Genomic DNA, 26,216 nt, shown 5'->3' with positions numbered 1-26,216 from the left:
GTATGGATGATATATTGCATTGTGGGTGTCAATATAACTGACGGCCATATTTGCCGGTGCTGCTACTGCTGTAAACAACCCAAAGTGTCTGGGAGACACGGAGACGCTTCACTGAATTTCAGGACGCTTCTCCTCCTCCCGCTGGCCATGTCTCTGGGAATGTCTTACAAGCCCAACTTGAACGCCCACATCCCCGGGACTCCCCTCAACCCGGGTAAGTCCGCGGCGGCAACTGGGTGGCAAGTTTGGGAGGCGTGCGGCGGGGCGCCGCGGTGCCGCACCGGCACCTGGGGGGAAGCCCCGGACTCGAGTTGGCTTTTTTTTTTTTTTTTTTTTTTTTTTTTTTTGCCCGGTCCGGTATGGCGGGGCAGCGGCTCCGCGCCGGCTCCGCGCCGCCATTACCAGCGCCCGCCCGCCGGCCGGCGCCGTTAGCCCGCACCGCGCCGCCCCTCCGCCGAGGCGCCGCGCCCCGCCGGGCCGGCTCCGCGCCGCCCGCCGCCGCCGCTCCGGGGCTCCGGCCGCCGGGTTTCCTCCATGCTCGGCTCCCCGGGGCGGCTGATTGATCTGGATCAGGAATATTCCGCCGGCGCCTCAGCGAGGACCGCTGCTGGCGGGACGCCGCAAGTGCCGCTTGCGCCGCGCCTCGCCTGACGCGCGCGGCCGCCGAGCCGCTCTCCTCAGGCGGCGGGGCCGCCCCGGGCCGCGCTCCTCAGGCGGCGGGGCCGCCCGGGACCCCGGCCCCAAACCCGGCGCCGCCGGCGGGGCCGCCAGCGCTTCGGGCCGCCCTCGGTCCCCGCTCCCCCTCAGAGCCCCCCGGCTCCGCGGAGCAGCCCGCCCGGAGGAGCCCTCTCTGCTCTGTGGAGATTTTTGGGGGAGGTGGGGGGGGCGGGCAGCGGTTGCTCTTATTTCTTGCAAAAGCCCTTTTTAAAAATGATTCCTCTTCCTTGGATCTGTACAGGAGTCTTCCAACCTTCCTCTCTAAAAAGTTTCCTTGATGGCATTAACTTTTTTTTTTTTTAAAACTACACTCTCCCCCTCCCCTTTTTTTTTCCCCCTCCCTAATTTCCAAAGGTAACAGCAGGCGAATGTTTTTTCTTGTGCTGAGGTGTTTGCTGTAAAAGTGGGTCTCCGTCGCGGGCAGCGTGTGTAAATCGGTGCAGTCTGAACAAAGCCGCAGCAGCAATTGCTTCGCTGTGGGATATTTGGAGGGGATCTCGCTAATCGGTGCGCGTCGGCTGGTATTAAACAGAACCAAAATGGAGAAGTTGGTTCTGACTTAAATAATATTCCAGTCTCCCTTCCCTGCAGCCCCAGCCTGCAGGGCTGGCATGAGACCATCCGCAGCCAGGAATCAGGCTGGGGTTTTGGTTTGGTGGTTGGGGTTTTTTTTTTTTTTTTTTTTTTTTTTTTGAGAAGGGAAAGTTTTGCAGTTGGGTTTAGGAGGGAGGGAAATCTGCCTCGGTGATTTTTACAGCGCCGTTTGTGGTTGTAATCCTGGGAGACTGATGAACGCAAGGGATCAACAAGATGCACCTCTATTCTAGCTACCAGGAGAGCGGCAATCTTATTTTACTGCAAGGAATCGTCACCAGCCGGTGGATGGACCGAGGTCCCTGTGCCTCAGACACTTCGATCCTGCGTGGAGCTGAGCTCGGTGGGGCTGCGAGCGTGTAAAGGCTCGGTGTGCCTGGGTTGTGTGTGGGGAGCACCGCGGGCCCGAGCGCTGCTCTGCCAAGGGGTCAGGAAGCAGGGGATGTGCTAAGGATTTTTTGACAAAAAGCAGAAGTGTCACCGGAGGAAAAAAGAAACAAAACAAAGCCCAGCAAGGGAAACCGTTCTCCTGTCGGCTCCCACGAGAACCTGTGCCTTGCTCTCCGGAACAGCCGTAAAATTGCAGGGAAAACAAAGGTGGTATTTTGCGATGGTGGGTGAGGGGTGGGGATTAGGTCATGCTGTGGGGGGGATCCGAGTCTGGCTGCTCTGCGAGCGAGGACTGCAAAATCCCGGGTCAGACATGCCGCTCACAATGCGAGCCGAGCAGTGAAGTTTCTGTCTCCAGTCCTCTCGCTGCCGTGTCTGTGTTGCTTTCTAACGCTCCGGCTGCGATCAGGGTTTTGGATTCTTTAGTGCAGTTTTATCTTTCCCTTCCCCCCTCCCCGCTCCTTTTTTCCTCCTAATGGCAAGTTAGCAGCAGTTTGCTGTCGTGCTGGAACTATTCCTGTCTAAGTTGTCCTCTCTTCTGAGTTCGGATCATCCTCAACACCCCCAGAATCTTTTCAATGAAAGAACGTCCTCCTCTGAATCCAAAATGGGCTCTCTCTTCCCTCCCTGTCTTCTGCCATTATCCTCACGCACCAGCTCTTCCTCTAGCTAGTGGTATTGCCAGCACCGTGGCCTAAGGCCAAGGGAGTTAGACAAAGCAGTCCTTGCAGTTGCACATATCGCATTCAGAGTGATATGACTGCAAATGGCCCCCTCCTTTCTGGAGCTTAATTCTGAGTTGAAGGAGATTGCTTCTCTATTGTGCTTAAATTAAATGCCCCCCAGCCAGGAGTAGAAATCCTGGGTTTGCTTCCAAACCTGGGGTGAAGGACCCCCCCCTCCGCCCCGTCCTGCAGAGGAGAGGAAAACAGGAAATCTGTCCCTTTTGGCCTGAAATCAGCCCTGCAGAAGCCTCTCTGTATGAATGCTGAATATTTTGGTCTCGGCCAACGGAGGGCTCTGGCCAGCTGTGGATCTCACGGGGATTTTCCTCTGGGAGGTAATGCTGCTTCCCTGCAGTGCAGGGCTTCTGGTGCAGGAGTATTTGGAAAGGCAGTGTCGACTCAGCTCCTGGAGCTGCGTCCTTGCTGCAGAGCTAACTCCTTTCAAGTTTAGGCTGAGAGTGGCCACTCTGCAAAATCGTGTTTAAACTGCACTCAGTAAGTGGATCAGTGAGATGAAGCAGTGGCGGTTGGTGGGTGACTGTGCTCTGTTCTTTTGCGGGAGCATGCTGGGGACTCAAAAACCTGGACTGAAGTCCTGAGGGAGAGGAGCTGTTTGGGGGGGAAGGAAATACGGGGAGGAGGCCTCCGGGGGTTGTCAGCAGATCTGGGGATGACTGCGGGTGGGGAAAATGCAGCTGCTCCACAAGTGACTCAGGATGCTGGAAGCATCCGGGTGCTGACTCCTCTGCCTTACACCAGGCTGAGGGAAGAAGAATGTGTTGTTACAGCAGAATTTGGTGCCTATTCCTCTTCCCCGTTGCCCAGGTCGGTGGTGACGCTTGGCCCAGGGTGTCTGCAACCAGGCTTGCAGTGCTTTGTCGGAATTATCTGTCGCCTTCCTGGAGGGCCTGTGCTCTGGGAATTGGGCCCCTGTGTGTAGCACCCCAGGCTGTCAGTTCCAGATTGTGCTTGGGGAGCCCTGCTTCACCTCCTGCGCAAGCACCTTCTCTGCCTGGGTGGTAAAAAGATGCTCTGGTAGGGACCTGCGGTGCTGTGGCTCTACCTTCCCAGCCTCACCTACCCCTGCAGTGTCTCGGGGGAACCTCTGTTACCCTTTCTAACAGCCATGTTTTGATTTGTTTGTGTTCTCTTGCTTATCATACTGAATCCTGTGAAGTAGTTTCCTCCTTGTCTGTCTTGTGTTTCATTTTGTTTAACTTTATTTTTCTCTAAGAGGGCCAGCTGCTGAGCTGAGGTGAAGTAGAGCATCTCCGTTGACTTCAGTGGAACCAGAGAGATTTACACCAGCTGTGAACTGGTCTGTAGTTTGTCTTTTCCCTTGTTTCCATGTGTTTTCTGGCTCTGTGGATATTCACCAGCATTCCTATTTTGTTCAGAGCACGTGCAGGTCAGAGAAAAGTAGTTTTAAGACACAGAAGCCAGCAGAAACAGCTTGGGATTTTCCTTTGGTTTTATTCTAATTCTTGCAGAAATGTCAGGTTTCAAGACAAACGCTGTTGCTGTAACAAAGCTTAGAAACTGTTGTATGTAGGATCTGGAAAAACAAATTCCAGCAGACTGTGACAAGGGAAGGAGCTGCGTCTTGGCCCCACATGAACAGGTGGTGACCTGTACAACAGGTACTGCTGTAGCAGAGGACCAAGAGGGCTGTCAGCGCACCTGCCGCACCCCACAGCAACCAGAAGTTTCTTGGTGAAAAGTGCAAATTCTCACTGAGAGGTGAAATGAAAATAATTTCCCTAGCTGGGGCTGTAGCTTGCAACTGGAGGGACCGATTTCATTCAGTCCTGAGAAATGATACTAAGCACGCTAGGCCATTCCTTGTGTTATTAAGCCTGCAATGCAGACTTGGATGAGCAAATGGCTTGCTTGTCGCCCTTTACAGAGACAGCTTATGTTTGATATTGTTGTCCATATTGAGAGGTTGTTTTTGGAGTGGGAGTACTGGAAAGAATAGTGTTTTTAGGCAGAGCAGAGAGCAAAGTGTTCATGCCTTAGCAGAGGGGATAATTTCTAGGAAATAACTCCCCCCTCTGATTCAAACTGAAATTTGCTGGTTCCCTGATCTCTTGAAGTCCATGTGAAGTTAAAAATTATCTGAAAAGAAGCACACTGAACATGTTTCAGAATTAGCAGTTCTCAGGTGGACTTGTTTGGACATTTGGAAAACTGGCATTTTTGGCTTTGTCTACCTGGGTGTTTAGCTTCAGAGCAATGGTATGGTTTTCACAGTCAGCAAATCTTCTCACCGTCCCCACCCATCACATGTTGTTTGAGTTGCAGAGTGGTTTTGGTTCACGCTAACTTGATTCCTTTTGGATAAAAGTAAACCAGAAGCTCTGCTCCAGTTGTGCAACACTGATGCTCCATCCCTTAACGGGAACAGAAGGGTGCAAACCAAAGATTGGATGGCTTTGAACCATACCCACAATACAGACACTTAGTCTTGGGGACCAGACTAAAGTCTAGGCTTAAGTCGTACCCACTCAAGCCAACTACATGCGGTGTACATGTACCAAATGCTTTCATCTTGTGCCAGGTAACTTGCTAGTGTAGAAATATTCTGTGTCTTAAGCTAGAAAAGAAGAATGGTGGGGAGTCCAAGTGACTGTCTTTTGTTTTTCTGATTTGAAAAAAAAAAAAAAAAGGCAGGGCAGTAGGAAGAGGAGACATAAAACATGACTGTTATCCACATGGAAAGATAAAATAGAATGAGGGTACTAGAGGAAAGGCCCAGACTGTGACAGATCAAAAGAGCAAGGCCTCTGGCTGTTACGATAAAGAATGTCCTAGTTCTTGAGAACATATTTATGTGTGTGCGCACTGGATTTTTTTAAAAGGAGATAGTTTTATTCAAAGAAAGGTCTGTTTCTACCACAAGGGCTGTTTAAGGGGGAAATAGTGGATGAAAATACAACTTTCACAGCCAGTGCTGTAAGGAACGTTTTGTGCAAATGAGGATGGGGTCTATTATTTTAAACTAAAAAAAAATATTGGAATGTTGGGGCAAATGGGGACTTTGTTTTTTTCACTCTGGGTTGGCAACTCCTGTAGAGTTCAGTGTGTGGCTTGACTGTGCAGTAGATCTACTTGTGTAGACATGCATGTGGTGTCCCATGGATGGCGAGGAGTTCTTGTTGAACTTAAGCCAAAGTGCATAAAGGGCTAAAGAATCAAATATTCCTGTAGTCAGCCAAAACACTACAACTGTGATTCAGATACTCACTGCAGAAATGTCTGTGCTAGTTGAAGATGTTACCGCTCTCCTGTGCTTGAAGATGCCTCGCAATGTACGTTGGCAGAGCAGCTTACGTGGACGTTTCTCATGTGTTTTCTTGCAAAGTTGTCTGGTTTAGGACAGTAGAATTTATATCCTCTCTGCTGAAATAGTCTAGCCTGGTTGTCTTGTACCGCATACTGTCAGGAATCAAACTGCCATCGTCTGAAGCAGATGAGGAATGTCCTCTGGTTGTGTGGCAGAGGCAGTAACCTCCAGCACCGGGCTCTCTATATAGAGGTGATGACCACTAGCCATCTAAATGGCAACAGCCTTTATGTTGCACGCAACCTCAGCTTGAAGAGGCTGTGAAATAGAGGTAGAAGCAGTGAGATTCCACAGGTTTATGCCATGTACCTTGGGTAAACTTCAGGCTACAGGTATCTCTTAGATACTGTCATGTTCCTGCGTGGAAAGAGTTTGTAAAATGGCAGTTTACCTATGCAGTTTTATAGGACCTTACACAGTACAGGGTAGTAGAGAAACACATATCTAATGGGGTTGGCTCTTGGCTTGTCTAAGTCAGTTCTACATGAGTAACTTGGTGAGTAGAGTAACTATTCCTGATTTTACGTTGCTGTTTGTGAGAGTAAAACGGGGTGGCAGTTGAGCTGTGTAGATGCCACGGCATCTGCTGGGAGTGGATCATGTGAGTGTACCCCAGTGTTTCTGCTCCCACTGCTTCCTTGCAGGGTGCACAGCAAGCTGCCTTCCCAGTTATTTTTCCAGCAAGCAGCAGCAACAGAATTAATTAAAACTTAGATCAGCAAATTGGTATCGTTGCTCAGGCTCGGAGACAGTGGCAAAGGAGCTGAAGGGATCCCTACAAACCTATCAGAAATGAATGGGAAGATTCCTGGTCAGTGGGAGTTGGGGCAAACAAAGATTGATTCTAGATCCTTTGTCTCCCAGGGTGTTAATTTGGGCTCAGAGACACTGCTGGAAGGAAGAGATTTTGACACAAAAATCTAATTTCTGTTTGCTGTATTGTTAGGACCCCCCCCCCCCCCCCAATTAATAAAGATGAATATTGATTAACAAGAAAATCACTATATTTTTGTGGGGAAAAATGCTTCTGGCAGTCTTCTGTTTGAATACAGAAATAAAAGGCATTGTTGGCACAAGAATAAATGGGCATATAAAAGGTTTTGTGTACATTTAATTAGGAAAGTGGAGGGAGGAAAGTGTGTATATTAATTTAGGTTTTAAACAGCAGCAAGCACTAAGACCATTTGGAATGTGATACAGGGTGTTACTTAAATTCAGTACCAAGCACACTCCCTTTTCGATTCTGTCAATTCTTAACTGTCTTGTCTCCATTGTCATTTTAACGTGAGAGAGCAAGCCTCAATTTAGATTCCCCCCCTCCTTTTTCTCTCTCTCTAGTGAATACCTAATCATCACACTGATTTTTGACTGGGTATTGACTGTGAGACTTCCTGGCCTAATTTTTCTTGCTAACTGTAATAGCAATAGCTGGTGGTTTGTTGGTTTTTTTTTTTTTTTTTTAATCTGAGATATACAGGATGTTCAGGCATGCAGATGTATTTTGGGTTAATTGAGTAATAGTCATCCAAGACCCAGGGCTTCTCCTTGAGATTAACACACAAAGTGGTAGGTCAGAAAGCTCAAGGTCCATTACCCTGTGAGATACTAATACCCCCACAATTAATTTAATTTTCATGACTGCATCATCTTAAATTGAGGTGAAATCAAGGATTTTTCATTTTTTTTTCCCCCTCCAGCTGAGTTTGACTGGCACAACTTCTGACATGGGTGTATGGAGGCTGGTACCATGGCCAAGTCAAATCCTTTTCTTTGTTCTCTGGGCCTGCTGCTGCTGATAAAGTGGTCGGCGCATGGCATTATGTCTTATTACATTTTTGATGCAGACTGCAAAGAAACGGGTAAACTCACCATGGTTACCACGATCTGTCATTTGGCAGGGCATGCCGTACTCAGCAATGGCCTCTAGTGTCTGCAGCACAGCTCTGCATATGTCGTGGGTACAGTAGACAATACAGCACCCCTGGCTGCTGAAGCAATGCGACTCTACTGATCTGACTGCTAATTCAAATCGGGAGCGATGCTCCAACTCCGGCGGCAGGTTCTTACTCATAGTTGCCTACTGAAAGTTCTTGTTTGTTTTTGTCAGTCCAGCGTTGACGGAGTCGCTGCTGGATTCAAGCTCCCATGCTGAGACCAACTACTGTCCGCTGCAACGCCGTATGTTGCAGGCTTTCACATCTGTCAAACTTTCTTGGTCAGCCCCTAGATTCACTGGTTTGTCTTGGCACATCATGTTTCTAGTAGGGTTTTCTTTCTTATCTAGACATACCCTGCTGTGTTCTTTCATACAGACCAAGCACATGTCGTTGCTTAAATCAACATAATCTGAAATAATCACTAAATTATCCGTACTGTATTATTGTTAACCAATATGGTGGCGATAAATTGTTTTTTGTTTTGCCTGGGCCACAGCTCAGGTTTGCTCAGTGGGTAGAGCAGCATTCCTGAGCCTGGTCATCGGAGTCCTTGCCTTAATTCTCAACCAGTTTGGAGCTCCCAGGTCTTGTATGTGACTGCTTGCAGGAACAGTTCAGGAACAAGTCTTTGCAGGATGGGTCTTTTGTTTTATTGTACATGAGGAAAAATCGCTTAAGTCTTTCTCTGCTTAATTGAGGTAATTAAACCTTTTTTACCTTGCAGCACAAGGGGCTCATTAATGTTCTTGAAGCATTTTGAAGTCCTTGGAGGAAAGATGCGGTTTGCTGTTGTGTCATGTTTGATAACTGTTGAAATTCAGTCATCTGGACTTGAAATATTGACTGAGTTGTACATACAGAAATCTTACAACTGTGCACGTATTTTGAGCTGATAATGTGAAGAACTAATTGAGACAGTAGCTGACAACTGTGGTGTTCCTTCACAGTGCCGTACTCTATGGGTGTGTTGTTTAGGTTTTTTTGGTTTTTACTGTGCTTTAGCAAAATGTGACAATTAGCTCCATGTGAAACCTTAGCAACGGAAATGCAGATTGTAATGCCATAGAATTTAGCAGCTTAATTAAAGAGAAATCTTGCTTTTTTTAAGGTGACCTAGTGACCAGCCCGATTTGCCTTTTTTAGGATTTCACATCTGGTTAACTAATTAAAATTAAGAACACACTCTATTCTTGTAATGAAGACACCACCACAATCATATCCTGTGATTAACTCTGAACTGGAAAGAGACTTTCCAGCTGAGGACAAGAGTCTGTTCTGCTCTGTTCAGCAGTGCTTTTTACAGTGTAACTGCTGGCACTTTCTTTTTGTAGAGGGGGGAAACTATGAATGAAATCACTTGCAACTTTAAAACAAAGCTAGAGCCCCAGTGACTTTTAGCATCAGTTTAATTTAGATTTAAATGAAGGCTGGTAAATGAGATCTGTTCCTCATATGAAAGACAGTTGGGAATTTTCAGCAAAGGAGTCTGTAAGGGGGAAGATTTTTTCAGACAGCAGGCAGTCTGTGTCTGTGCCTGCAGGCAAAGACAGCAGCATCGGTGGATGCAGGGGCACTTCAGCTTCAGGAGTGAACCAGTCAAATGGTGTAATGCTCCCTTCGTCCTGAGGGCCCAGTCCATAACCAGCGGGTCCTCTAACACGGTTGTGAAATGGGCAGCATAATTAAACCCCCCAAGAAAAATCAAAAAGTTGTTTCTCAAACCCAAATTCTTACCAAGGGGGCGAGGGGAAAGGAGAGTTCTGATTGTTCATTTCTGGAGCAGTTTGGCAGCATCAGAGTCTGTTTCTGTAACTCTTAGTTGACTCAAACCCCTGTAGATCTGAATATAATCTTGTATAACTTTAGAAAAAGTAACCGTAACCTGAAGTGATGTTATTTTTCCTTTGGTTTACTTATATAGCACAGTATGACTGGCTAAAAACATTTGATATCACACAAAGAGGGATAATGGTAGAACTCTTCGCCTCCGATGTCATACAATGAGCAGTAGATCTGATATACCTCAACTGACTGTTCCCTATGAATAGTTTTGGCATTGGCCAAAAATAGTACTGAGGGTAACTTGCATTGACCATGTGATAACACTTTGAGTTGCAAAATTACTTTCAGATAACTTGCACTGAAAAAGTAAAAATAGCACAGTACATTAGACTCATCTATGTGGAATGTATATATGCAAAAATAGGGCTCCTTAATATTTACAGTTTGTCTAGGCAGAACAACCTGTCATGCTACACTCTGTTTCACTTCTAGGCAAACGATTTGCACTGATAATGTTGCAGGCCATGCTATTTTCAAATGTACAGCAAACGTTGATTTAACCATTCTCTTCCTAGCAAATCGTGTGACTCTGAAATGGCATTAGTGGGCTTAGACAAAGGTGAGAGGTCACAGCTTTAGCAAAAAGTCATCTAAAATGTGTCCCAGAGTGGCAGACTAATTAATCTTTACATAATAACAGATTTTTTTTTTTCTTTTCTCTTACAGCTGGGAGCGTTCACTCTCCCTCCACAAGTATGGCAACATCTGCGCAATACAGACAGCTTATAAATGACTACGGACCCCCATCTCTAGGCTATACACAAGGGATGCAGGTACAGCTCTGCTTGTTGTTTTTCTTTAATCAGATCACTGACCCTACGTTTGCATAGTAGCATGGGTTGTGGCCTGTAATCTGAGGTGTTCCTCCCTCCCACCAAGATTTGAAATCAAACCCAAATGGCAGACTGATTCATCGCACATGTCTTGGGATCAAATTAGACTAAGTAGAGTGCTGAGTGAGATTGGTTACTAATTAACTGTTAGTCCCATCCTTTCTGAGTCACAGTCAAACATGTCTTGAGTTATGTTAGAGCCCTTACTATCAAAACATTTTAAAATTATTTGTTAAAAAATGAATATTTCTATACCGGTTTTCTTTGGCAAATTTATACTCTAAAATTTAGTCTCATGAAGTGTGTGTCACAGACAGTCCTATGGGCTCCTTCAGGAATCCGGCAGTAAACTTCCTGTGAAATGTATTTGACTTCATAGGATTCCCCTTATCATGTGGGCAGTTGGGTTTATATCTGCTTCTCACTCTCCCTGCCTAGCTAACTTCGCCACAAAATGTACGCCTGAACACTGAAAAAGCAAGAGAGAGAGTTAAATAAGCAGTTCTCAGATTGCTGTTCTTGCAGGACTGTTTTAACTTGTGTCCCACCAAAGGTCCCAATCTTGCAGCTGCATCCTCCCAGTTGATGCCAGTTTTTGAAGGGCACATAGCATTGTGTCCAACTGTAGCAGCAACCGCAAAAAGAAAATCACGTTTATATAACAAACCTGAAATTTAATTTTTTTAAAAAGTGGCTTCCAGAGCTATTTGTGGTCCTCCATGAATATCCAGTTGCTGTTTGTTGTAATTGTTTTGTTTTTAGCAGTATTTACTTGAGATTAATCTACTTTCAACTACAGGGTACCAGCAGCAGTCAAGTACCGCAAAGCAAATATGCAGAACTTCTAGCTATCATAGAAGAATTAGGAAAAGAGATTAGACCCACATACGCGGGGAGTAAAAGTGCGATGGAGAGGCTAAAAAGAGGTAATGCTTGAATTTATTTAAAAAAAAAAAATGTCACATACACTTTGTGCACTGACTACTTGTAAACAGCTTCATGACAACTGTTTCCTCTGAACGGAGACAGCTGTCTTGAGCTCATCATTAAATTAGGTGTGTTAACAAGCAACTGAAACCTTGGGATACTCTGTTCATGCTGTATTTGATAGATAAACCAGTGACCAAATGTGTTTCATGTGCACAAGGGGAGTTTCAGTTAATAATTCAAACCTTACTTTAGAACCCTTAAGGTGTCTAATGGGTATGTGCTTCTTAGTTCCTGGTGACTTACTTGCCCCTTAATTCCCTTTTCTCCCCAGTCTCCAAAATATACAACCAAGCATTGTTTACTTTTTCTCATATACATCACCCATCCACTTGACCCCAAGAGTCTTTACTAAAGTGCATTTTGCCTAAAGAAATACTACGTTGTGGTAATTCACAGAGGTTGGTGGAGAGAAGAGCTGGGGGAAAAAAAAATAAAAAGTTGTCAGTGAAGGCTGTTCAGACTGAGATGTCAAACATAGATGTTCCTCCTCTCTCTGGAGGGTTGGGCTGCTTAGGCTCCCTTACCTGTCATCAAGTGGATGTCATTAAGAGTCCACTAGTAAGGGACATAGAAGCTTTTAGGCCCGGCTGATGAGGTCTCTTTAGCTTTGCTTTGTCAGCTAAAAGGGGTAATAAATGCCCTTTCCTTGCAGTGTAAAAGAAACCCCCGCATGCCCCACTGCTGACATCAGCCTGACATTGTCCTCTGCAGGGGACGCACTAGGGATATTTCTGAAGGAGCAGTGGGACATTCCACTGCTCCAGCTCCTGAAATGACCCTGAAAGGCCATCGACAGCAGTTGTGCTGGCAGTTCTGTCCTTTGCCAGTATAATGTAGTTACCTTTTCCTCCCTTTCCTTGGTCCTTGTGCTGAGTTTGACTCGTGCATCCAACCCTGAGTCGGAATGTTATTGTAACAGACTAACTTCACCACCTTGCAAATCCGCCTTACATTTACCCAAGACTACAAAGCTTTATTTAAGGCTCAGCCATTATGGGAGAGTAATATATCTGCCATGACATGCAATAAAATGACTAGTAGCTGTTCTGGGAAAGGATGCAATAAAGTCTGCTGATGAGTGGTAAGTGGAATCTGGCCCAGCTAAAATCAATGTTGCTGGAGTCTCTCTTTATTGCATTGCCTGAGTCAGTATTAATAGATCATGAATGGCAATAGGCTAATGGGGACAACTTGAGAGAGACCAGGAGAGATGCAGATGTTCTCCAAACTGAATGGTTCAGTTGGGTGAGGAAAAGTTGTTTTCCTGCTTCTTGCAGTGAGTATTCAGTTTGTTGGCTAACGTAGGTTTAAGATTCAATGCTGCCACTGTGACTTGCCAGTGTTGCAAAGAATCCCAAATAAATACTTTTTGCTGCCACCTTTTGGTCACAAACACACCTCTCTCTCCGTTTTGGGAGCCTAATGGCTGAAGGAGCATGTGCAAGTGGGACAGCAAAAGTGATTGAGGGTAACCACATGACTGCAGCCTCCATGCCCATGTGGAGGTTATTCCCAAATAAAGTCCCTGTCCCCAGCTCCACCCACTCCTAAGCACAGAGGCTGCTGACCTCTAAAACTGGCCAAATTCCCAGCGTTCTACATAATTCAGGGTAGTTCTGCTGCATAAACTGGGCGTCCTGCCACCCGATCGAGGTCTAATGCACTGCTTTGAGTATGCGTTTCTGCATCCCGTGGCTGCAGGATGCAGCTTTACTTGGCTGTGTCAATTTAACCCTCTGCAAAGCCTTGCACCTGTTAAGTCCCAGGTCAGTACTCCTTGGCTGTAAAGGCTGTTGCTGTGATCTGGGCTAGCAGCCTTCTAGAAACAGAATGCATTTAAATAAAGATTAAACCTCATCTATTGCCTTATTGTTCTTTCTCCACCTTGTTAAGGAGCATGATTGAGCAGAGAAATCGCCTTCTATCTTGTCCTGTCAGTAAAATATAACCTCGTTTGTTGTACAAAAATCTGTCCATCTCATTTTAAAATCTGTCTCAAGCTCTGTTCTTTCAGCAGCTCTGTGAACATGACTCTAGATTTAGTTCCAGGATTAAGAATCAAGGTCCAGATTGCTGGAACTCAAGGCAACAGGACTTGTAGTGGAAAATTCCACATTATGTCTATCAGATGAGAGCAGATATGGCAGCATGTAAAGCAGTGATGATTTACACTGGGAGCTGAGCCAGTGTTAGGAGGTAACTTCATGCACACACTATAAAAAATTTCTTATCTTACAAGAGGCACAACTTGTGTTTAAGCAGTATTATGAAGGCTTGGATTTTGATGCATACTTTCAGAGAACTATCCCAAGGTATTAAGACTTTTAGAGCTTGCTAAAATGACTCCCCAAATAACTTTGTGGGTTTGTTCGCTCCACTGTAGCAAAATAACTCACAGGTAGGTAAGATAATTTTTTTTTTCTTTCTGTTAAGTCTCTGATTTTAAACAGGCCTGAACTGCACATTGAGATATACATGTCACTGCAGACCTACAAATCTTACCATGCTCCAAGTCTTGGTTTAGTCCCTTTTCAATTTATAATGCCAGTTTGGGAAAGCAAACTTGCTTAGCAGCAGCTGACGTTTGAGAAGTGAGGGATCTCTCCCTTTTCTGAGGCATGCTGTGGTAGCCTTGGCAACTCGGGACAGAGATACGTAAACCTTTCCCTGGACTGTCATTGCAAGTGTGACCTGAATGAGGTGATTTAAAATATGTCCAATTCTTTTGCAGGCATTATTCATGCTAGAGGATTAGTTCGAGAATGCTTGGCTGAGACGGAACGAAATGCAAGATCCTAGCCCACTAATTCACTTGCAAGATTTTTCCATCTCTTAATGAAGAAAAAGTAACACTTATTCCTTTTGACTCTTGAAACGTTCAGACAAATTCCTTTATTTTGAATGTTTTACCTTTCTTGTTTTGCCCTTACAAAAATGTATAGTTAAGAATGAGAAAACAAGGATTTTTCAACTTACTGAGGGTTTGCATTTTGTAAAGACGTTAAAACTCCCTAAAATGTTTCTAAAACATGAAAACTGAACTGCATGCAGAGGAATGCTCTTTCTTCTCCCAGGCTATATTTCAGTTCTCTTCCTATCCAGCCACAGCCTCATTCTGGTTTTTTCCTTTGACTATATTCACCTAACCCCAAACTGTCAATCTTTCAAAGTTTGACATAAGCTCTAAGGATTTTTTTTTTTAATAAATGCAGAATAGCATGCTGTACCTAGTAGTCTGCTAAGTCACAATTTGTCATACAGCATAGACCCTGCTTAGAAATAACCTTCCCCTTCTCTTACTTTTTCCTTTTTTGTTCATTTTGCATAAACATTTGCATGACTGTTAGTGCTTTGAAGTCCATTTAAAGTGCATGAGTTATATGGAAAATAGGGAAACCTATTAAATAATAACAAGGTCCTGGAAAGCTAATTTCTACATTAAGGCTGGAGATTTCAGTTTAAAGTTTGCCAAAAAAAGAAATTCTGGATAAATTACTAAAACTGTTATTTGCATCTTTGTATGTATTTATTACTTGATGTAATAAAGCTTATTTTCATTAACAGTTTGTATTAAAACTATGTATAGTCAATTTAATCAGATTCCTACTCCACAAACAAGAACTCTCAACAGATTAAAGATTTAACCTTCGTGCAGGAGGCTCAAGTTCTGGAACAGACAAGGGAATGGGGCCTGCAGGTTGCTGGAGAGTTTCCATGGTACAGTCCGGATGCAGTCGATCTCTGTAAGAAGGTGGTACAGTTGCTAGTAGTCTCCACTGGTTTCAAAATACATACTGTGGCTTCGGTTCTTGAAGCACTCTCCCTTCACTGTTGAAGGTGAGAACTTGGTGGCAGCCAGTGAGTATGCTGTCCAAAAATCAAAGAGAAATTCTGGTTAAGCAATTAAGAGTTCTTAACAGGATCAAAATAGGAAAGTGTACCTCACTAGCGGCTCCAAAGTAACAGTAACAAAGGAAAAGCAGCTGCATGTATTTGCATAAAATGGGAAACTGTCAAAATGAATTAAGATACCAAAATGCCCAAGCTTAACTGCAGCACAGTATAAACATAAATGACTGTAATTCACAATATACAAATACAATATACAATCAAATCTAAATCCTAAGGAAGAAGGGATAGCTGGGATATCCAATACATATGGAGCTATGGATTCTTGAAGAAAATACAGGATTAAGAGGCAAAGTTAATTACTTCATAGCTTGGATGAACTGGATTCTGTCGCCTTGGGAGGCAGCTTCCAACACATGTTGTTCTTTGTGTGTAAAGACCCAACTTTACCTTTGAACCGGAAGAACATGACTGACCAACCTTCACTTGCAGGAGTGCCTTCCCTCCCTCAGTGCTCATCACCACTCCAGCTAAGATTTGTTTATTCATTCTGTTTATTCATTCAGAACCGAGTAGGACAGAGCATTTGTTCAGCTAACAGATGTGAAGGAGGCAACCAGCGACTGGTGTCTCTTCTATCAGCGTGTCTGCTTACACCATCAGAACCAGTACCTAAACCTTGTTGCTGTTTAGAAAGGATTTATGTCAGTAGAGGCACTGCCTGAGTAAGGATGGAAAGTTACAACCTTTTAGGGCTGTTCTCTGTATGTACTGCAACGCCTACGAAGGTAACATATCATCCAGGGAGAAGGAGATCTATTGAATTTTTTTTGTCTCTATTAACAATGGTAGAAAGTTTATAGTTCCTTTTTAACAAGGATTGGTTTATCATCTTCTGAACTTGGCAGAAAAACCGATTGCTAAATGTAATTAATGAGATGATGGCAGACAGAAGTAGGACTACATGACTGCTTTTATCACTTTGGTTTTACAGTAATAGCAGGTCACTACTCAATATTTCAGTTGTGCTTATGAAGCCCTACATCATCTGTTAGTTTGAAAACTGTGTTTAGGTATAATGACAAACGTTTCCCTTACCCTGCTAGGGCCAGTCAGTATTGCAAGTGTTTATTTCTTATCCAGTTGTTGCATCTCTTTAAAATGCTTTTTCCTTTCTAGGTTTTCCTTTGCTCTTCTTTTTTTCTCTTGCTTCTTCTTCTGTGATGCTTTCTGCTCTTTAAAAACATCACTGTCTTCACCTTTGTAGAAGAGGTCAACTTTTTCCTGCAGGATTTCTCTGGCTATCTTTCGGTTCTTCTCCACTGATCTTGTTTGATGACACTGAAGAAATACAATAGGACATTTTTACTGGAACTTTAACCTGTTTATTCTTCTGCTTTCCCTTTCAGTCTACATATTCCTGCCATTACAGTAAAGAAACTGCCCTCTCCCCCAAGCCAAGAGCACCCTCCTACCAAGAACCGCTGGAACTTTTGTATCCAGGTGATGTATTTTGGAGAGGCTGCCTAATAATTATTTGCTACTGTAACTTGTCAGACTGGCTTTTGCATTAATCTTTAATTCTGTCAGTGAACAAGATTGCTTCCATATTACCTTGGAAAGCATCTTCTGAGTTTAACTTAACTGTGTCTTCCCCTTGTGGTAAGGAAGCAAAGATTAATTTCAAAGTATTAATCCACAAGAAGTAGGTAAGAGTAATGCTTAAAAAGAATGCAAAGTGAGTATGGTCAGCTTGTTAAGGAAGCCATTCTCATTAACTCACAAGAGGGATAGCAATGTGACAGCTGCCACCGAGAGGCAGCTACAATGAAGATACATTTTATTGAAAATTACAAAATAGTACTGCATGTCAAAGCCAGGAAGATCAGCTATGACCCCAAGTTTATTTATCTACCGATAGCCCAAACTGCTTCTTGACGAGATTCTTTAAAATACACAGAAACTCTTCCTCCGTGACATTTGCACTGTGCTTATGCTTTACTGTGAAAGGAGACCTGAAAGACCCGATGCAATTTGTGACTTAATGAAATAAAATATGCAATAAAATTACCTTTACGACAATCCCAGATGGAACATGCTTCAAGACAACACAGTTGTTTGTCTTATTTGTGGCTTGACCTCCTGGGCCATCACCTCTTACAAACTGTTCTTCTAATTCTGCCTCAGTTAGTCCAAGGAGATTGGAAGAGTTGTTCTTTCCTGCTGCCTGAAGTAAGGGCACTCTGGGCAGAGAAAACGGCTGCTTCCTCAAAATCCATGGTCTCCATGACGGTGCTTGTACTCCTCTCAGTAAGAATGTAAAATGAAATAAACTTGGAACATTCATACAGAAATGAGGACACAGTTTCTCTGGAACCTGAAATACAGGTGGGGAATGAAGTTTGCCACGAGAATCCTTGTTTTAAGATGATCTAGTTTAGCTGCACACCTTGAGTGGTATTTTGATATTCAGATCTGTTTTCAAGGATATTTGAAGCGGTTTCATAGGCATTTGCCTTGAAATATTTACCATTCCAAATAGAATTTTGGTGCTCGTTGCAATGAGGTTTCTTAAAACAGACAAGATTATTATTTTGTTGTTGAAAGCAGTCTGGAAAACAGTAAATAAATCAGTACTCCTACCAGCACTTGGAAAACACTAAAGATATCAAGAAAAAAAAAAAGCAGAGGAAGGAGAGGATATTTCCATCTTGCATATTTCCATCTGTATTCTCTGACTGGGAAGCCTTTGCTGACACTCCACTCATGCCCAGGTTGTGTCTTGCTGGCAACAGTGCCTGCAATTCACGTCTTGACACCTGCTTGAACTACATCAAGGGAGAACGGGTGATGGTGCAGGAATCCTCCTCTGAGGTTGCCTTACACAGTGCTCTGAACTACTGAAAGAAACCTGCTGGAAGAAGCAGCAAATTTACAGCAAATGTAACTGGCCTAATAACGTGCTGGCTTCCCATGTTTGCTGCCTTAGAGTCATGGAAGACTGCAAAGAGGAGATGGAGAAAAAAAAAAACCCAAGACTGTATGTAGAACATTTCTGTCCCAAGGATATGGATATCAGAAGTCAGATCTGGCAGAACAGAGCTCGAGTAGTTTAAACAAGTCAGAGTGCAAAGACAGGTTTTTACCTGTAAGAATGAGGCATGACTGCTCAGTCAAAACAGCCGACTAACGGTACACAGCAGAACTCTGGTATGGATATTTACAGTTACAGATTGATTTATGATTTTGTGTTCTGAGATTCCTACAGGAAACAGAGTAATCCTTCCCAAAACAGATTACATGATCTAGACTTTTGACCTTGCTCCATTCGTTTCCAAATTTTGAGGCCAGGCTCTAGTGTGCATAGGATTTGGCGAGCGGTCTAATACAGCAAATGTGGAAAACTCCATTTCAAATCAGAAGTGTTCTTCTATGTTGATCCTCTTAACAAGCTTGCCCATGCTGCTCTGCTCTCATAACTTTCTATATAGTCCATTGTATGGCTTTGATGGGGGAAAAATAATCGAGGAGTGAGCAGACCGCTAGGTTTTCAACTACTACTTCCCATGCTGATTTTTCCCAGGTGAAGTTATTAACAAAGGCAGAAAAGTACGCATGGAAGCATGCAATATCCTCATGGAGAATGAGGAATGTCGGGTTCTACTACTGTCAAATGGCACTCTTCAACAAGGCACGAGGTAAGCAATTAAAACAATACACGCTGTGATGCTTGAAATATTTTGTTTGTTTCAGAAGAAAATACTTCAGCATGTGAAGAAGCATCACTTAGCAATAAACATCCATAAAAGTTCAACATAACTGTTGAAATAAAAAGAATTTTAAGAAAGCTTTTATTGGCAAGTAAAGATGTCCACTTGGTGGCACTAGAAGGTAGTAAAGGGGTTTTTTGCTGCAAAAACCATGCAGAAAAAATTAGAACTACCACCTAGATCTGAAGTGAGCTTTTACTCAACAGCAGGTTTAATAGTGGCACTGCCCGTTCAAAGTAGCCTGTTCTGAAACCAAGACTGACAACTCTCCGAGCTGCCTCATCTTAATAGGCAAGTCAAGGTAAAAAAATCATGTTCACTGTAAGCCTATTAATACTGCTTGGCACTATAGCTATAAAACAAGACTAAATCTAGAAGATACTAGAGAGTTTTCTCGAGATTTCACTTGGCCCAGAAAGTCTCCAAGAAACACCTGCCTTACAGTGTAAGAAGATCTTAATGCTTTAATTCTAGAAGAAAAAAAAGCTTTCCTTACGAGATTTTTAAGCATAGACTACAGAAGAGCCGTGTCAGTAAGAACACCAATCTCCCATTTTTTAAGCAGAGTCACAGAAGTGACCAGCCCTTCGCAGCTTCACTGGAAAGGACACGGGGCACCTGGACACGGCGGCGATGACGGTGATTAAACTGGGTTTTACAGCAACTGTTTTGCTGAAAAACTTGCACAAACAACCGCATTTATTGTCCCACACGTCCGGAAAACCAAAGCGAGCAGCAGGATTTCAGCAGAGGCTCCAGCACAGCTCGAGAGAGCCGAGCGCCCGGAGGGGCCCGCTGCCGCACGCCGGTAGCGAGCTAAGGGCAGCGGCTGCCCCACACCCGCGGCTTCCTGGTTTCTCCGCCGCCTCCCCGCCGGGCTAAGGTCACCCACCGGGCCTCACCGTAGCCCGGCTCCCGGGAGGAGCCGAGGGCAAGCCCCCCGAGAACAGCTCCACCGAGAGCCCGGGACGACGACGCCGCCGCCCCGGCCCCGCCGCCCGCTCTTACCTCAGGCGACCCAGGGCGAGCGCCACCACCCCCTCCCGCGCCCGCACTGCGCAGGCGCGCTGAGCTGCGCGCAGCCTACGCCGCCCCCTGCCGTCCCGCGTACCTTCGCGCCCCGAAGGCCGCCGCTGCGCATGCGCACCGCATGGAGGCGGGCGTCACCGCTAGGCTAATTGACATTTGGGAAGCCAATCGCTGCGCAAAGGGCGGGCTTACGCACGCCTTTCATCCACTACCAATCGGGATCTGGGAAACCGTGCGGCGCGTAGCCGCACTAGCCAATCCCCTCGCGGCGACGCGCGTACTTTTCCACGTAGCGAATCAGAGTAGAAGGCGCGGCCTGGCGCGCGGTCAAGACGGCCAATCACCGAGCTGGGCTCTGTCTGGAGTGCCCTCTACCCCACCACGCTCGAAACTCGGCCGCCAATTGCCGGGAAGGGGGCGGCGGGCCGCGCCTGTTTATCGCCTAACGGCCGCTGGAGGAGGCAGCTCTCGGGGCGCTGCGGACACCACCTCGTGGGCTTCCGGAAATGCGGGTAGGGACCGGGCGAGCCCTGAGGGCAAGCGGGCGGGGCCGGAGCCGGCAGCGCCGCCGCACTTGGCCGCGTCCCAGCGCCGCGAGGGCCGCCTCCGCCGCCCCGCCCCTTTCCCCGACGAGTGGCGGGCGCGCCAGCCAATCCGAGGCGGTGGCGCTGTCAACATCCCGGAGCGTGAGGGGCAGCTGGCCAATGGGAGCGTGGGGGCGGAGCTTGAGCCGAGGGGGGGCGGTGGGGCGGAGTCCCGGGGTGTGTGGGGGTCAGTGGCGAAGGGGGGGGCCCTGAGGCGGGCGGGGCTGGGGGGGGCGAGGGGCAGAGCTGGCGGGAGGGGGTCACTTATGGGAGGAGGGGACCGGGGACACACACACAGAGTCGGGGAGGAGGTCGCTCATGGAGGGGAGGCGACCCTGAGGGGGCAGGCGCGGCGAGAGGGGGTCGCTGCTGAGGGGAGGGGGTCCCTAGAGGGGGCTCAGCTTTTGGGGGTTCCCTGGGGGGGGCCGCGGCTTCAGAGCCTGCTCAGGGTCCCTCAGGAAGTCCTCGGGGAGATGGGGGCCTGGCGGCGGGGGGGAGGCGGCGGCCGAGGCGCCCCGGCACCCCTTGGCGGGCTGCGAGGATCGGGTGCGATCGCATCTCGCTCAGGAAGAGCTGCGGAACCGCGGTCTCCGGGTCTGTGCTGGCCCAGGTGTTTGCATCCAAATCAGCACTGATACTTAGGAGTCAAAATATGTTGCAGCTCGTTTTTCTTTTTAATCCTCCTTTATGTAGAGACTTGGCCGCATAAGGACTGTTCTGTGCTATGGAAACAATAGATGACAGCTTAGCTGTTCCTCAGCCCATTTATAGCTCACTTAATGTTGGTTTGTTTTTTTTTTTTTTATTGCGAGCAGACTTCTAATGAGGTTATGAAACGAGCCTGTGTCACAGCTAAGTCCCACCCATCTGCTGTGCTGCTGAGATAGGCCACCATGGCTTCATCCTGGGGAGATGGGGGTGACTGATGTAGCCCCCACCATTGCCATCCAGCTGCTCCAGAGACGCTTGCAGCTTCTGCTTTACCTGTCAGGTTAGGTGTCTGAGAACCTTCAAGTTTTCCAGATTTCTGACCACTAGAAAAAGAAGAAAGGCTTTTTTTTTTTTTTTTTTCTTCTTTCGTTTATCCCAGGAAGCTCTGCCAAAGGGATATGTGTGTCTGTGATAACTTCCCTCCAATTCTTGCGTTTTCAGTCCTACCCAAAGGAGATAGCTTGAGTGAATACCTGGGAAACATTTCTGCTAAAGCCAAACAGGCTCCAGTAAAACAGGGAAAAATCAGACAGTTGTCCATCAGTTTCCTTCTGGTGGAAATAATTTTTCATACTCCAAAACTATCTGTTAGAGATATATCTCTGTGTACTTACAAATAATGAAAACTTAAATCTGTAAAAGCCAGTAGCATGTCCTTGTAAGCCCTGTAAAGAATGGTCGTGCTTTGAAGGTGTTGTGCTTCTTTAAGGCAGCAGGGATTTATTCTTAGTATTATTACAGACTACTAGGATGATATTTCTTAATGTCTCTTCCTGTTCTTCATCTGTGAAATGATCGTAAGGTTTTTCTTCAGTGTTGGAACATAGGATGAATTCACCAGGATGTAGAACATGCTGAAATAAGCACTATAGAACTACTGATTAATCAATGTATTTCAAGTGTTTTCTTAGTGAAAGTACAGAAACCAGAAGAATATTTTAGTCTCTCTACAGCCGTTCTTGTAAACTGCTGCTTTGAGTGCTCTAAGACCATTGCACGCGTATCTTGTATTTATTTATTTATGATGCTTTCAGTTAACCAGCTGCTGTTTTGAACTGCTGTGGCATTCCTGTTTGACTACATTTTATTGTTAATTGGTAAGAAATGTAGCGCAAAATAATTCAAAAAGCTTTGAAACGGATGTTATATAGTAAAAATAAAACAAGCGTTCTGTGAAAAAAGTAAGCCAAATATTACACACACAAATTGGTCAACTGCAGTCTAACTCAGCGGGTCTCGATTTTATTTTTTGGCAGGGCTTTTCCTTCCAGTGAAGGCGCAGAGCCCTGTTCAGCAGGTTTAAATACATTGATAATAGGCCCTTTCACAGAAGTCTCAAAAACTGTCTGGGGAGCCTCAGATTTAAAAAAACAGCCAAACCAAAGCCAACAACACTGTTCTACCTGGAATGTTTTGGATTCAGACACCCCTTACAGCCCAGTCGAGATGTGTGATGCACAGCTATGGATCTCTCTGATTTGTAGGAGCCCCAAGAAGTACAAGGCTGAATAAATAGCACCTGTTTGCAAGCATAGCACAGGACAAGGAAGAGAGGTTGGTTGTGGAATGCTAGCACTTCTGGGGTGGTTTGGCTGAAATAACTGTCTCTTTAATCCAGTTCTGTTTCTTCAAACAACAAAGTCAAATGGCTTTTTAAAATATGAGGGTGATGCTTACTTCTTTATATTTTCAGGGTAATGTCATACTTGAGCCTAAGATATGGAAAACAGTGATGTGAATACTGTACAAGAAATCCCTTTGTCTTCTGCAGACTCTGATGTCAGAAATACCCACATCTCTGTCTGTAACTTAAATTGTAACAGGTAATGTGTTGAAGGAATTCCTAACAAATATTTTTATTATTTTTGTTTTGCTTAGTATGCTTTTACAGTAGTATTGTTACTAAGGTAAAATAGTATGTAATACTCTGCAATATATTTTAGTTTGGGTGGGTTTTTTTTTTTCACATTTACACGTATAATCCTTAATGAGAAAAGCCTTACTGAAAGAACTTAAGTTTTCCTTAAAAACGTAGTAACTTCCATTGCCTTGTGTTTCTTGGAATGGTGGTGGTGGGGAACTTGTCTTGGACAAATTGTAAGAGATTATTCTTTGGAAAGATCATGCATTATGCCAAGTTATTTGTAGAGAACAGCAGCTTAGAAAAACTGAATTGTTTTTCTGTTCAATGCCCAAGGTATTCTCAGTGAATAAGAAGGGCAAATACGCACTAATGGTCTAAGCGACAGATTAGGAGAGATTCTTCTTGACTGACCTGTTAAGATGAGAATTCCATGTCGCTCTTACTGCACGTGTGACTTCTCAAAAGGAGGCAGCAGTCTTGGGCTTCATAGATTGTTGTTACGCAGAAGCTTGTATCTGTCAGCTTCTGACCTCAGAACCTACAAAGAAGCACGTAGGTTTGATGAAAAGGTGTATTTATTGATGTTTGTACTAGTGAGCAGTAATATCTGTGATGATTATGCTGTCTCTTCTTGGAAAGCTACTGCGTTTTAATAGTATGTAAAATGAGAATGAAGCATGCTGTGGATTCTTTGACATTTTCTTGAAAAACATCATTCTTAAGAATGTATCGGGGTTTTTTTTTTTTCGACATGATGAGGGTCACAATGTAAATTAAGTGTGTAATTCTTTTATGGCTGCATAGCATATGTAGTATGTTATTTTGGCCACTATGTTGGACAACTGGTACAATAAATAATTGAAATATTTTTCCTCCTGTTTCACTAGAAGTCCCTCATCCAATCCCAATGGAGTTTCTGGTTACTCAGGGAATACCAGGTCCTCATTAATGCCTGGTTCTGTTGAGCTGCTTGCCTCCTTTGTGCGAGACATCCAGAACATTGAAAATGCTGACTCGGAAATTGTGAAGAACTGTGAGGTATTTGATATTAAGGTTTATTTAAAAAAAAAATTCAGTATTAATGTATCAGCTTTGCGTTTTGGAAGACGAATCTAATGATGATATAGTTTAGCAGTAAGATCTATATATGCATGTATTCTTCATGATGGGACAAATCCTTTTATAATGTGTGAACTAATCATGTGGATGGATTTTATTGCAATTTTATCTTAGCTTTTTACAACATCTTAGCTTTTTATCTTAGTGTTTTACAATACAGATGTGAATATGTTTTCAAAGTTACAAAACTTAAAGATTGCAAGTTTTTGAGCTGAAAAATTTAAACCTTTAAAACTGTAGCACTTCAACCTGGTCTGAAGAGATCCTAGAAATTAGAAGTTTTCTTTCTAAAAATGGCTCTGTTTTAGTTGAATTAGTTAGTTATTCCATTTATAAAGATGTGTAGGTGATGAGTTTGTTTCCAGATTTAAAACACCACAAGAATCATGATGTAGGTTCAATGAGCTAACTCTCTCAACCCCTTTTTCTAAATGTTGTTGTCCTTTTTTATTTTAAATTTTATCATTATTTTTAGTCTCCATAAGGAACGTCAGGTTTCCACACTATGGGCTTGTTCCTGCAGAATTTTTGAGCTCTCTGGCTGTGGTCCATCAAACTGTCTTGACAGATGCTTCAATTGGTGCTCTTTAACAGCTCCAAGGAAAGAATATAGATGTCTGTGTCTAGGCACACACTTTCTATGTCCCATGTCCTATGCTTCAATTATCAGGCTCCATAAACATTAGCATAAAATAGGTTTTAAAATTCAGATTTTATGACACTTTAGGGACCCTATATATTTGATTTTTTTTTTAAAGTTACCTTTTTGTTTTCACTAAATAGTTATGCATCATGGCCTTTAGCTAGATTGTTGAAGGGAAGAGTTTCTTATTGAAGCGAATGGATCACTGGACATAGGGATGTTTAATTATCAGTTTGAAAATTACCTATAATTTACTGAACTGGAAACAACCTTTCCAAAATTTGACTGTACTTTCCTGCCAGCTGTTTATACTTTTAAGTAATTTGATTTTTTTAAAATAGAGTAACTTTCTTCCCTCGATCATTTGTGTGTTTGGTTTTTTTTAAACCAAACTTAAATTGTAGAGGTGTATTATCTTGCTGTCTAGAAGGACCTTTTTTTAAGTGAATGTGTCCATAGTGACTTGTTTCCACTGATTGTCCACCCCACAATACATGCAGCCCCCTACTATGTCAATCACAGTGCTGCTGTTAAACTTTGTATTATGTCAACACCTAAGTACAAGATTGCAAAACTATTTTGTACCTAAAGGTAAGAGATGCAATATGACTGTGCTTTAATTGTTTTACTTTGTGATTTAATAGACAAGGTGGCTACAGTTATTGAGACTGGTAGAAAAACAATGTCAGGAACAAATAGTTGCCCAGCAAGAGCAGTTCCACCATCAAATCCAAGTAAGTAATGATTTGTTCATTTAGGTAGGTTAGACTGAATGTTTCTTTAATCTACTAACCCCCCCCACCTCCAAAACAATGCAATACAGTCTCTGGCACTCCTTTGTTTTTCTGTAAGTATATTCAGACAGGCAGTTAATGGAAATGGATGACTGGAATGCCAATTTACAGGATGCATATTTGAGATGGCCTTGGCTAATTAACAAAGTAACTCGTAGGAACCATTTCAGAAGTGAAGATTCTTGGATTATTTGTTTTCAACTGTTCTGTTTTCACGAACATTTGGTTCAGAATGCCCACATGATAATTGGATTTTGTAGGTACAAGCTGTTTCTTATTAACTGTCATAGACTGTATAATTTCTAATTTTGAGACATTGTAGTTTTCTCTTCGTCAGAAAATGTTATGCAACTTGTCATTCCCTCATCTAGACAGTATATAGCATAGGAAAACATTCACTGTAATGGTTGAACACTTACTTCACCCTTCAGTTGAACACTCTCCTTTCTAAGAATGCAAAATGACCCACGTGAAGATTT

General features: G+C 44.2%; 3 protein-coding genes across 5 annotated transcripts in view; 2 read left to right on the top strand and 1 right to left on the bottom strand.

Moving 5' to 3' along the window:
* Positions 1–6: 6 nt before the first annotated feature.
* On the top strand, positions 7–14,243 carry CDK2AP1 (cyclin dependent kinase 2 associated protein 1). The gene is made up of 4 exons (XM_075718890.1): positions 7–214; positions 10,218–10,324; positions 11,184–11,310; positions 14,106–14,243. Exons 1-4 carry the CDS (start codon positions 7–9, stop codon positions 14,171–14,173), a joined length of 510 nt encoding a protein of 169 aa, XP_075575005.1. The 3' UTR covers positions 14,174–14,243.
* Positions 14,239–20,031, bottom strand: MTRFR (mitochondrial translation release factor in rescue). The gene is made up of 4 exons (XM_075718891.1): positions 20,002–20,031; positions 17,295–17,600; positions 16,322–16,564; positions 14,239–15,241 (listed from the first exon to the last, which is right to left on the bottom strand). Exons 2-3 carry the CDS (start codon positions 17,568–17,570, stop codon positions 16,352–16,354), a joined length of 489 nt encoding a protein of 162 aa, XP_075575006.1. The 5' UTR covers positions 17,571–17,600; positions 20,002–20,031; the 3' UTR covers positions 14,239–15,241; positions 16,322–16,351.
* Positions 20,032–20,490: 459 nt separating this feature from the next.
* Positions 20,491–26,216, top strand: part of MPHOSPH9 (M-phase phosphoprotein 9) — a 31,770-nt gene continuing 26,044 nt past the window's right edge. For 2 of the 3 annotated variants that reach the window (XM_075718491.1, XM_075718493.1), the window contains exons 1-7: positions 20,491–20,534; positions 21,422–21,597; positions 21,697–21,782; positions 22,574–22,871; positions 23,011–23,140; positions 24,069–24,219; positions 25,588–25,677. In XM_075718491.1, coding sequence (XP_075574606.1) covers positions 23,037–23,140; positions 24,069–24,219; positions 25,588–25,677 — 345 coding nt within the window. In that variant the 5' untranslated portion in view covers positions 20,491–20,534; positions 21,422–21,597; positions 21,697–21,782; positions 22,574–22,871; positions 23,011–23,036. The remainder of the gene's footprint in view (positions 20,535–21,421; positions 21,598–21,696; positions 21,783–22,573; positions 22,872–23,010; positions 23,141–24,068; positions 24,220–25,587; positions 25,678–26,216) is intronic. The other variant, XM_075718492.1, reaches the window with a different exon arrangement.

The sequence above is a fragment of the Pelecanus crispus genome, chromosome 11 (assembly GCF_030463565.1).
Source record: "Pelecanus crispus isolate bPelCri1 chromosome 11, bPelCri1.pri, whole genome shotgun sequence".
NCBI classification, from domain to species: Eukaryota; Metazoa; Chordata; class Aves; order Pelecaniformes; family Pelecanidae; genus Pelecanus; species Pelecanus crispus.
The sequence above is the reverse complement of the archived record's forward strand: the minus strand, read 5'-3'. Positions and strand labels throughout refer to the sequence as shown.

Coding starts and splice junctions, on each gene's coding strand:
- CDK2AP1 (XM_075718890.1), top strand. CDS start 7: ATGATATATTGCATTGTGGGTGTCAATATAACTGACGGCCATATTTGC. Junction 10,325..11,183: donor GCTATACACAAGGGATGCAG/GTACAGCTCTGC, acceptor TTTCAACTACAG/GGTACCAGCAGCAGTCAAGT. Junction 11,311..14,105: donor GATGGAGAGGCTAAAAAGAG/GTAATGCTTGAA, acceptor ATTCTTTTGCAG/GCATTATTCATGCTAGAGGA.
- MTRFR (XM_075718891.1), bottom strand. CDS start 17,570: ATGAATGTTCCAAGTTTATTTCATTTTACATTCTTACTGAGAGGAGTA. Junction 16,565..17,294: donor CATCTGGGATTGTCGTAAAG/GTAATTTTATTG, acceptor GTATTTCTTCAG/TGTCATCAAACAAGATCAGT.